Source organism: Phyllobates terribilis, unplaced genomic scaffold, assembly GCF_046119375.1.
Source record: "Phyllobates terribilis strain yellow unplaced genomic scaffold, ASM4611937v1 Scaffold_1__5_contigs__length_1240528914, whole genome shotgun sequence".
Classification (NCBI taxonomy): domain Eukaryota; kingdom Metazoa; phylum Chordata; class Amphibia; order Anura; family Dendrobatidae; genus Phyllobates; species Phyllobates terribilis.
In genome coordinates this window covers 431,551,810-431,564,083 of record NW_027362761.1, presented here as the reverse complement: position 1 = coordinate 431,564,083, position 12,274 = coordinate 431,551,810, and the positions used below count along the sequence as shown (strand labels likewise).

Sequence of the window (12,274 nt, the reverse complement as noted above, 5' to 3'; positions counted from 1 at the left end):
TCCTCGCACCTCCGTCTCCAAGACTTCTCTCGTGCTGCGCCAGTTCTCTGGAATGCTCTACCCCAGCCGATCCGATTGATGCCTAGCCCCGATGTCTTCAAGTGCGCTTTAAAAACCCATCTCTTTAAACAAGCCTACCACCTCAAATACCCAGTAAATTAACTTTCCCCTGTTCCCTCCTAAATACTATTCAGAATCTGCCCCCCACTGTTCATCTGTCTCTACACCCTCCATGCAAACGATAACTGCACTCGGTAATTGAATATTGCACTTGAATATACAGGCTGATGACCGGATCATACAGCCTTATATGATAATCCTGACTTATTATAATTGCCTGACCTGAAATAACAAGCACTTTCCACCTATTGTGTCCCCCCATTTCCTTGTAGACTGTAAGCTTGCGAGCAGGGACCTCACTCCTGATGTAACTGTTTAAACTGTCTCACCTTGTATTGAATTTATTGTTTGTACATGTCCCCGCTTAATTGTAAAGTGCTGCGGAATATGTTGGCGCTATATACATAAAAATTATTATTATTATTGTATAATAAAGCTAAATTTGGGACCAGATGCTGAGGAAGTGCCAGGAACTACACCCCCATCGAACATACATTGATCACATATACTGTGGATAAGTGATTTGACGTGGGCAGCATCTCTCATTTAAGATACCCAACAATGTAAGGAAGCGTATTTAACGGTAATGCTCCATGGAAATAATATGTAAAGTAGCCTTTAACAGAAAAACGACAGACCAGTTGTAGACAGCATTGTTTCGGGGGTTCTTGCTGCTCATCAGTGTAGAGCAGAGGACTGAAGGGCAAGCATTAACCTGTACTTAGACTGCAAAATAATCGTGGACAAGTGTTAGAGTGAAATTATGTTTTATGCAGCGCAAACAATCATTCTCTGAGGTGCATTGTCCTATGTAAACAGGACTGTCACTTCCGAGAAGAGTGGCAGCCTATGTGCCCTGAAAGGTGTCTTACCGATCGCTCAGGGCACATTAAATAGCAATTTTCACTTTGGTCAAACGACGATCAATCGGTAAAAGTTTCATGATTGTCAGCAGTATTGCGCCGCCGGTCAGTCTATGTAAATAGACCTTAGCACCATAGACCATACCACTCATGGTGAAGGCTCCCCCAGGAAAGAGCCACCACACAGCTCTGTCTACAGATGGTCTGTAGTTTGGATATTATGAGTATCTCCATCTCCCTCCTGCTGCCTCACGTGCCCATGCTATGTCTTTTCACACATGTTATTTATACCTATGTGTTATTTCTTAAAAAAATACATAAATAAAGCATTTATCTCTTTTAGTCAACATATGGTGTTTTAATTATGTTATCTTGGGGTTTTGAAAATACCTATGGTCTCTCTGGTTTATATTATGAGCATCTGCCTACACAGACATTATATCGACACAGTAAATGTAGATTACTTTAACACTGAAGAGAAAATAATCTGTAGATATACTATGTAGTACTACCATCCTTGGTCATGCACATAGTGCTAAGACACAGGCAGTAATTACACATTCAGCTTTGAGGAGATCTGTTTAGCCTAAGCCTGGTGAGGATACAAGAGCGGAGGAATATTGGTTTTACCTTTAAGTTTCTCTTGCATCCACTCTTGACTTTGTGTAAAAAAATTAAATAAATAAACTAGCACAAGTGAATCCATCAGATATATCACATTACTGTACATTCATCATTCTTGAAATACGATGCAAAACAAAGCCAAGAATTGGATTACAAAGGATTTCCCCAAGTTCTTGTTGTACTCACTAATTTGTTTTCTTGCATGTAAATTTTCTTAAGTTTGGGACAACCTTTGGCAATAATGACCATCCCTTCATCAGTGATCTTGTAGCACTGTCCAAAATGGATGTCTCTCAGATCCTTGCACCTGGAGCCCAGCTGTGGAGGAGAGGAAGACAGAAGAAATCACAATATAAGAATATACTGAAGACCTAGAACATGAGGTTTATTACACAAGAATTAATATCACATTCACAAAAAAAGTGGCAGGAAACCAGTAACATCGCTGGGGACCCTAATACAGAATCGTGGATGACACTTATATTTGTTCCACACTAGGAGGCCATACTGAAAATCTACTACATAACGTTCCAAGGCTTTCCAGTCATTTCTATGAATAGTACAGCAAAGTCTGCAGCAGCATGTTATGCAATATTTATTATGCAGCACCAAGAAGCAAATGCTGAAGACAACACCTATAGCCGTGATAGACCACCAGACTCACTTCTTTACTCAGGAGTCATACCCAGCACCTGTAGATCGCAGGAATAAAAGCGAGGCAAGCAGAGTTCACAATAACAGCAGTCACTGACGGCAAGGTAGACTATTTTATGCCTTAATAATTAGTAGGAATACTCATAAGACTTTCACTGCACTCAGGAGTGGGCTGGAGGAAGGATTGCTACAGAGCCAGCATTCAACTCGGGTGGCCGACAAAGGTAAACGCGGGGCCGGCCGCTGATAAACTTTCCTGTTCTGCCACGCAGAGTGTTGCGGCACGCAGAGTCCTCCTGCTCTCAGCTGTACACATGCAACATCTTTATTGTCATACTGGGTGCAGAGTCCTCAGAGACCAGAGTATTAACTCAATAAACTAATGAGATCATTATAAACATGCAGTGACCAAGATGACATCTTGTCTAACAAACAGAGGCACGAAATGTAATGTGCCTACACGCTCCAGAGATGTAACTGCAGCACTCAACAAGGTCCTCATTACACTGGAACGTTTACACACGGCTGCTCTTATAACGTCTAGTAGATTATCATATATTGGAGGCCATTTAGTCATTCTTAGACTTGGTACGCCCTTAATACAACCAACAGATCCATGTTCTACCTTTAGATCATGGCTGTAACCTCTGGGTTCTCCATCATCTAAACCCTGGTCATACCTGCTTGATTGCTTCATCAGTGAGCCGATCCTGGTTGCCAACATGAACTTTCTGTAGTGCGGCACAATGTGTGGCCATAGAGATGAGTGAGGCGTCAGACAGCTGCTTACACCGGTAGGCAGTGTACTTCACCAAGCCGGAGCATTTGGCTGCCACAATTCCAACCCCGGCATCCGTCACATTTAGACAGTCGGAAATGTTGAGTTCTGAAATGTTCCAAAACCTGGAAGCTATTCTTTCCAATAAGTCATCTTTAACCTGTAAAGTAAGCAGAGAATTATCTCTCTATTACAGTCACAACCAATGCGAAATATTCAAGAACTTATCAATATGCATAGTCTTTATAGGCAAGATATAAGCCTTGGAATCACTGATTAAAACTGTAGGAAGACCACGTTTGTCACATGCGAATGTTTCTAGGTGCCAAATAAAACACTATAATAAAATAAGGTAGTATGGTCATACTTCTCTATGGAGTCAATAAATGCACCATAAGTCGCTTTTAACGTTTTCTCTGAAATCTAAAAACTCTTCTCGGTTTTCTAAAACACGTTAACTACATTTGCTTTTCTTCTTAATGAAAGAAGCACTTGACAGAAGCAATTTATGTTTACGCTGTTTTAGATGCTAAAAAAAAAAAAAAGGGTTTCTTGTATAAACAAAGTCATTCTTCATCACGGTTTACAAGGAATAATTAGCTGCATGCACACAGCCAACATCGCTCGGAATTCTAAGTATCTGAGAAGAGATCCATGTAATGGGTGATCCCAGCGACAGCCGAGGCTGCGGCAATCGGATCAGAGACGTGGATGCTACTTATATCCTAACCTTACATTACGAACTTGTGATTTAAAATTGGGTATCAGAAATAAAAGGGTATTCCCATTTCCAATATCCTATCCCAAAATGTAGCAGGTGTAATAACAATATTAGCATATGCCTCCAATTAGAAATGTAGTATAGTTTTTGTGATTTGCTATCTCTCTTACCTCATGTGCAGGACATTGCAGTAGCTTAGGTATCCATGGTTACGACTACTAGAAACTAGCTGTTACTATATGAGTGGTCATAACCACGGATACCTAGGCTACTGCAATGCCCTGCACATGAGGTAAGAGACACAGCGAATCAGAAGGACTATACTGCATTTTTAATTGGAGGTATTTGCTAATATTATTACTACTACACATACTACATATTGGGATAGAATCTTGGAGATGGGAATTCCGCTTTAATACAACTCATTAGCTGTTGATTGTATTTTTTTTTCTTATTTTTGAAACCAACATTTTCCTGTTAGGGGACAATTGGTCATACTCATATAAGATATTAAAGTACTGTTAGTATATGTAAAGATGGAGTTTTACGATACGGATCTGAATCAAAATCCAAATCAAAGAGCGTTAAGAGTTTTTGAAGTGGTTTTGATGTGGATTTTGAAGCAGATAAGCTACAACATCCAAATAATCTGTGTGAACATACCCTTAGGATGTATAAAGTCCTCTCATCAGAGTGAACACTACCAGAGCTGTAACATGTAAAACAACAGCAGAAGCCCAGTAAGTGACACATCGCTGGAACCAGGGTCTCTGTCCCTGTTTTTTGCAACCCTGCGTTCTGGTGTTGACCGGTCACAATTAAGACTGTTCAAGTCAAAACGCATCAACACCAGAACTTTGTCCTGCTTGTGACCTGATTTTAATAAAGGTGTAATAAACCTGCCAAGATTTTATTGGAGATGCTAGCTATTTTGCCGTTATATTGGATCACACATATGATGTCAATTCTTGTAGTGGGCTCAAGAGCAGACCTTGCACCATACCCGGGAGATGCCAGCTGTATCACAGAGCCAGCATCTTCCTGTAACAGAAGCTTGTTCGGATTGCTGCTATTTAGCAATTTAAATCCTCCTGCCAATCACTGACATTGGCATTTAAACAGCACTAATAGCAGATGCAATCTGCCCCTTTATATTGCAATTGTGGGGTACTGTTGGGTTAACATGGCAGCCAGAGGCCTCCTGGACGCCACCACGGAAGCCATCTTATTATTTCTTCATAGAAGAAAGTCATTTTAAAGAGGTTGTCCACTACTTTATCATTGGTGACCTATCCTTAGGATAGGTCATCAATGTTTGATTGGTCAGGATCTGACACCAGGACAGTTCAGTTGTTATCTGTGTCGGCGGGCGCCGGCCAGAAATAGTCACTTGCAGAGACTTCTGATTGTAGTACCCTGAGGCGACCACTATCAGAAGATGACCAGCTCCTTTAAGTGGACATTTCTGGCCAGCGGCCACCAACAAGGATGCCAGCTGATCTGCGGGGGTGCTGGGTGTCGGACCCTGGCCGATCAGACATTGATGACCAATCCTAAGGATAGGTCTTTAATGCTATAGTGGACAAATATAAAACTAACCAAATATAAAAATGTAATCACGCACATTTCCCACATTTAATAATAAAAAACAGCATATTTGGTATTCCCACATCCAAAAAAGTCTGATCTATCAAAACGTGTAATAATGTAACACGTAAACACCGTACAGCAGAAAATAAAAAAATCTGAATGACACAATTGTGTTTTTTTAGTTGTCTACCTAAAAAAGAAAAAAAAAACCCACAATAAATATGTATCCCAAAATGGTAAAATAATAAAAATATCAGCTTGCCATGAAACAAACAAGTTCTCACACAGCTCAACAGAAAAATAAAAAATGTACCAGTCTCAAACTTGGAGATAAAAACCAAATGTATTAATTTTTTTATTCTTCATCATTCCTAGAGTTTTTTTCCTCACAGGACTTGCATCATTTGAACCTACAGCTCATCCAGCAAAATGTTACCATAATAAACCATGTCACTAGGTCAATGGAAAAATAAAAAAAAATTGTATGGCCCTTTGAAGAATAAAAAACGAAAGCGCAAAAACTATGAATTGGCTGGCCGTACAGGTGAACAGCAGATATCTTGCAGCAACAATCATGGCCACTACACTTTAAGTGAGCTGCAGCTTTTTTTCTACAAATGATCAGTGGGTGGCGCAAGCAATCGGACCCCCATTGATTTTGGTATTGACCCTAAAAATAAGTTTATATCATTAAAGTAAACATGTACACCCACGGAATATAAACCTGCAATACAAAAACACCATAGGGTTAGCTAATTACAAAAGTAGTGCGAAGATAATAAAAAGAATGGGGGTACCTGACTACGACTGCTGAGGTCCAGCTGCTTCCAGAACTGAAAGTCCAAGCAGAGATCGCGCCAATATTTACATACCAAAGACACACAAAGGCAACGCTCATTCAGAGAGAGGTGAGAGAAAAACTGTAAGAAAAAGCAACATTTTAGAGACATAGTTCATTTCTTGTGCATTTGCTCTATTAAATGGAACCTGTCAAATAACAGATGCTGGGCTGTGACGAGCGGTGAAACCCCACCCACAGCCCATCAATCAGAGGGGCTCGCGTCACTGGGTCACCCCCAGCTGCAGCCGGAACTTGACGTGACATCAGCGCCGCTCACAGCCAAGACGAACAACAGAAGGTATTTACAAAAAAACTTATTTCCACCGTTTGAATCGATATGGACATTCTGTATAGTAGTGGACAACCTCGATAATACTTAAAGGGGTTTTCCCACTAACAAAAGTTCATTTTAATCAATGGCATCTCCTGGGCCGGGGAGGAAGCAAAAGACAATACAGACATTACAGCAGGGGATCACAAAAGATTCATTTTGTGTTGAAAAATATTGTTTAAAAACAGGCAGTGAAATGTTTAACCTCATAAAATGAATCCTCTGCCATCACCCTGCTGTAATATCTGTATTGTTTGCTTCCTCCCCTGCTCAGGAGATGTGGTATGTTCTGTACAGGGTCAGACACAGACAAATTTTAAAATGAACTTGTTAGTGGGAAAACCCCTTTAATTATTAGATCAGCATTTTTCACCCATTTTAAGCTACAGAGAAGAAACAAGAACGTAGCAGTATAAATCTTTCCATTATACATTTCGGTGTTCATGCTTCACTCCTTTGGCTTGAAATCAAGGGGATGAAAACCACTGATCAAAAATTTAAGTGTGAACTGTGTCCTGCTGAAACATTAGGCCAGGGCATAAGGATGCCAATTAGATTTCCATTCACTGACAGAAACTAGAGATCTAGAAAATGATGATGGATTTAAATGACAAGAATCCCCAATGTTCCATAGACCTTTATTACAAGAAAGTCGAACTTTACATACAAACGCCTTATACCGTATTTAGAGGTTTGTTTTCATAAAAGGGGCTGTATAGACATCATCATCACTGTGTCATTCTAAATAAATACAAACTCCAATCAGATGTTCCCCTTGGCCGAATTGAACTCAGGACCTCAGACCTGCCAAGCTACAATGCTAACCACTGAACAGTCCATCTTGGCCAAGTGCTGTACGTTTTACAACAACAAAAAAAATTCAAAAAACACGGCACAAGTTCCTCACAGGCCTAAAGGAACTTCTCTCTATGCAACCAATCCACTTTTTACCCAACCATATGCAGATAACGTCGTTTCGGGCAGATTTTGCCTCAAATCGACCTGAAAAGCGGGTTAAATAATGCTAGAAAGAATTTAACATATGAACTGCAATGTCAAAATAACTTGCTGTGCATAGGTGTCTCGAAACCGGACCATTCTTCTGGCGGCCACTCACTACTTTATGTATGCAATTAAATTTAAAAAAAATAAACAAAGCCACCACAAAAGTGACCATAAAGTGGTGGAAGAAGATGCTTCTTGAAAAACACTGTTTTCCTGAGAGCCTTCTGCTTCAAAAACATCAGCAGGGAAACCAGCGTCTGAGAAACTCTGTGTGCACACGGGTATTGTAACCTTTATATTTCTTCTTTTTGTTGCTCTCATGCATCTGTGCAGCACGGTGGCTCAGTGGTTAGCACTGTAGCCTTGCAGCGCTGGGGTCCTGGGTTCAAATCCCACCAAGGACAACATCTGCTAGGAGTTTGTATGTTCTCCTGTATTTGCATGGATTTCTTAAGCGTTCTCCGGTTTCCTCCCACACTCCAAAGACATACTGATAGGGAATGTAGATTGTGAGCCCCAATGGGGACAGTGATAATAATGACTGTAAATTGTCTGAATTGTAAAGCGCTATATAAAATAAAAAGATTATTATCTGTTAATATAAAAAAAAGGAAAGCAGCCTTAAGACAAAAAATGTTTTTATTTCATCCAGAAAAAATGGAAGATTTTCTTCTAGATTCCATCCGTGTGACCGATTTTTTACGTGAGACATCCATTTTCCTACATTTACATTAAAAAATGTACTCGGTCAAATACAGTTTCCTAGGGTATGGTTGATTTGTATGGGATCCGTGAGCAGCCATAGACGTGAATAAGCGAGTATCATCTAAGAATCGGAAGAGAACAGCTGACGCGGCAATTTAGTTTCATACTGACACTTGGTCGGTCTGAACAGCCCTAGTGAGTTACATCAGTCTCTCTATACCAGGGGTCTCAAACACGCGGCCCGCAGGCACCATAGACCCCGATCGCGGCCCAGTCCAGGAGCTGCGCTTTAGTTCAGTGTATTGCCGTGCAGAGACCGGCTCTCTGCACAGAAATACAAATGCCAGCCGCCGGCCTATCAGAGGCCAGCAGCTGACATCTGCGTCCCAGCGCAGCGGCGTATGACGTCACAGCCATGCGCAGATGATAGGCCGGCGGCTGGCATTGGTATTGCTGTGCAGAGAGCCGGCAATACACTGAACTAAAGCGCAGCTGTCTGCAGCTCCTGGACCGGGCCGCGATCATCAAGGGGGCTATGGTGCCAGCGGGCCACAGGTGCAGAAAGGACGCCCAGGGAACGGAGGACAGGTGAGGTGCTTTATATATAAACTAAAGTAAACAAAAAAAGTGCACAGTTATTATCGCCACATCCGTAAAGACCCAATCTCTAAAAAATAAAACATAACAAAAATGTTCAAAAGGTGTATATAAAAAAAATGGTATCACTAAAAATGTCACTGTCTTGCAAAGAATGCGGCCCTCAAAATTAATTTTTTTTCCGCGTGCGGCCCATATACCCAGCCGAGTTTGAGACCCCTGATCTATACATTTACTCTGGCGGCACATGTCCATATTATACACTAGTCTGAACGAGCCCTTACACATAACCCTCCCATGTAGTACAGATCCAATGTAAGCTGGTGCGCCTCTAAGGCTCAAGACTAAAAATGAGCCCACCGCCGTCATTCTCCTGCACCTGTCACTTACTTAGTGTCTCATAGCAAGAAGGGACAGATCAGTCGTGATGGGTTACCTTACCAACATAAAACACTAAAAAGTTTCTTACCCGATTTCTTAATATACCAGCAGCTATAAATATGGAACATAAGTATGGCATCTGATTTTTACAGACACATTGCCATTAATACCATATAAATCTCTAAAAGTATATTTTAAAATGTTGAGCTATAAAAATTAGATAGCACAGACAAAATAAGAATACAGACATAAAATAAGAATACAGGGGTCAATATGGATGAGAGGCACCCAAATTTTCAGGATGAAAATTGGACTATTTTTCATATGCTCGTCTGACCCCGGACTTATTCCCCCAGTAACAGCATGGCTATTGAGCGCCACCAGTCTATCCAACATACGATATTTACTTGGGTCCCTAACGGGAACCTGTCAGCTGGTTCATATTGTTCAAACTGTGGGAAGCATGACTCGGAGGCTGGCTGCGCGATTGACGCTAAATATGTTTAACCTATTTAAAGGGAACCCGCTAGCCAATTCATGCATAGCCAGAGACAGGACTAGTCAAGCACCACCCCCAGCCGGCTATTCCCAGCGCCACTGCAAGAGACTGACAGGTCATTTCTTATGGAAGAAGCTGGAGAGGAGCGAGGTCAGCCTAGTTTTGTCTCCTATGCTTTCCCGGCCGGATCTTCAAATTATGTTTTCTCTGAAATACCAGAACATTTTAAAGAAAAATATACCTGGCTACAATAAGGCAGCCATGCTCTGATTCGTGCTCTTAATGACTTTGGCAGCAGGAATCAGCTGACAGGTTTCCTTTAAAAAAAATGTACGTGGCTTCTGCTGAAGATGTAAATAATCCTTAGGCCGCGTTCACATGTTGAGTATTTGGTCAGTATTTTACATCAGTATTTGTAACCCAAAATCACAGTTATAAGACTGAGGAACATGGGTGACAGTAGAATACAAGCGCCCTACTGCTGTCATGTGACGCCTCACCTTCAGTAATAGGGATGGAGGAAGCTGGTTAATATGTAGCGGCTCATCCTCCACCTTGTGAGTGTCAAGATCAGCTTCCCTGTGAGTCTGTGCCAAATCCTGGGAAGAGAAGCCAAAACAAGATGCAGAGCAGATCTGACTCCTGGAGTGCCTCTGTGCTGCTGTGCCGGGCTGGGGAGGATCCTCTGTTGGTGGCATGCCATCTTTTTCCAGCTCTGGATTCCCTGTAGGCCGATCCTCTGCACAAGGCAATGCAAGATCCGAAGTGAGCTGCTGTGTAGGCTCTGTGGTGCTGGGGTGCACTTGATCTCCTGTGTACCATGCACGATTTACCCGATAATCCGGTGCCTGCTCTCCTGTGGGGGTACTTTGTGGCAGCTTACATTGGGTGCTAGGATGCTCTGTAGGTTCTCTGGTGCTAGAGCGCACCTGATCTCCCGCAGGGATAAATCGTGGCAGCCTGCATGGGGTACCAGGCCGCTCTGTAGGTTCCTTAGTGCTGGAGTGCCCCTGATCTCCTGCGGGGGTACATTGGGGCATTTTACCGAGGGTGCCAGACTGCTGGTTATGTTCTCCGGTGCTGGGGTGCCCCTGATCCCCTGATAGGGTATATCTCTGCAGATTAAATGAGGTGGCATGCTGCTCTGTAGGTCCTTTGGTGCTGGGGTGCCCCTTATCGCCAGCTGAGGTACATCGGGGCAAATTACAGGAGGTGCCGGGCAGCTCTGTGGGACATCTGATGCTGAGGTGCCCCTGATCGCCCGCTGACGTACATCGAAGCAGATAACAGGGGGTGCTGGGCTGCTCTGTAAGTCCTCCGGTGCTGAGGTGCCCCTGATCGCTGTCTGCGGTACAACTGGGCAGATTACATAGGGTGGCATCCTGCTCTGTAGGTCCTTCAGTGCTGGGGTGCCCCAGATTGCCCGCTGTGGTACATCTGGGCAAATTACAGGGGGTGCCAGGCTGCTCTGTAGGTCCTCCGGTGCTGGGGCGCCCCTGATCACCCACTGTGGTACATCTGGGCAAATTACAAAGGGTGGCATCTTGCTCTGAATGTTGCCCAGCGCTGCGGTGCCCCTGATCACCTGCTGTGGTACATCTGGGCAAAGTACAGGGGGTGCTGGGCTGCTCTGTAGGTCCTCCAGTGCTAGGGTGCCCCTGATCCCCGGATGGGGTACATTGAGGCAGCTTACAGGGGGTGCCAGGCTGCTCTGTAGGTCCCCCAGTGCTGGGGTGCCCCTGATCACCCGCTGTCGTACAAATGGGCAGATTACAGAGGGTGGCATCTTGCTCTGTAGGTCCTCCGGTGCTGGGGTGCCCCTGATCCCCGGTTGGGGCACATCGGGGCAGCTTACAGGGGGTGCCGGGCTGCTCTCCGCTGTTCTTCCGCTTACACACCATGTCTGCGCTGAGGACACTGCAGCTCCGCTCCTGCCAGCTGTTCAGCAGCAGCAGATGGGCACAGTCCCGGGCAGCAGGCGGCGGGGCTGCAGGGGACACCGGCTCACTGACTGCGGGTTCCCGCACAATGAAGCACAGCATGCAGGGTGCACGGAGCAGGCAGTCCTGGCGCCGCAGCAGCTTCTTCCTCCTCTGGGCTCGGGCAGGTGTGAGGCCGCGGCGCTGCTTACAGAAGAAGCTGCCCATAAATGAGCGGCAAGCCTCAGTGCAGACTCCGGAGCGGCCGCTGTCCCGCCGCACACTCTCACTCTCACACACTTTAATGCTTTCTCCGTTACCGCCGTTCTGACATCATCAAAACAGTAAACGTCACTCAGGATTGTAACGTTCCTATTGGCCAGAATGAGGACGCTGCCGTACGTCAGTACGCGCGTTACGCACTGTCACAAGAGAACATTTGTGGCCATGTTTATATTGGTAAATGCAAAGAGTATTGCAGCGAGGTGCACGGTGCAGACTGGCTCCTGTCATTTATCTTTGCCCACTCTAAACATGGCGACTACGTCAGTATCCGAGGACTATAGGACCAATCCGTGTCAGAAAAGCACAGCGCCCTCCCGTGTTTCGGACTGGTATTACATGTCCTCTTCCTGCTGTCATAGAC

General features: G+C 44.0%; 1 protein-coding gene across 2 annotated transcripts in view; it reads right to left on the bottom strand.

The window, feature by feature from the left end:
* FBXL17 (F-box and leucine rich repeat protein 17) overlaps nucleotides 1-12,004 on the bottom strand; it is a 929,014-nt gene extending 917,010 nt beyond the window's left edge. Inside the window, exons 1-4 of one of the 2 annotated variants that reach the window (XM_073677587.1) lie at nucleotides 10,210-12,004; nucleotides 6,148-6,270; nucleotides 2,942-3,199; nucleotides 1,794-1,925 (exon numbers count right to left, since the gene is read on the bottom strand). In XM_073677587.1, coding sequence (XP_073533688.1) covers nucleotides 1,794-1,925; nucleotides 2,942-3,199; nucleotides 6,148-6,270; nucleotides 10,210-11,856 — 2,160 coding nt within the window. In that variant the 5' untranslated portion in view covers nucleotides 11,857-12,004. The remainder of the gene's footprint in view (nucleotides 1-1,793; nucleotides 1,926-2,941; nucleotides 3,200-6,147; nucleotides 6,271-10,209) is intronic. The other variant, XM_073677577.1, reaches the window with a different exon arrangement.
* Nucleotides 12,005-12,274: the final 270 nt, after the last annotated feature.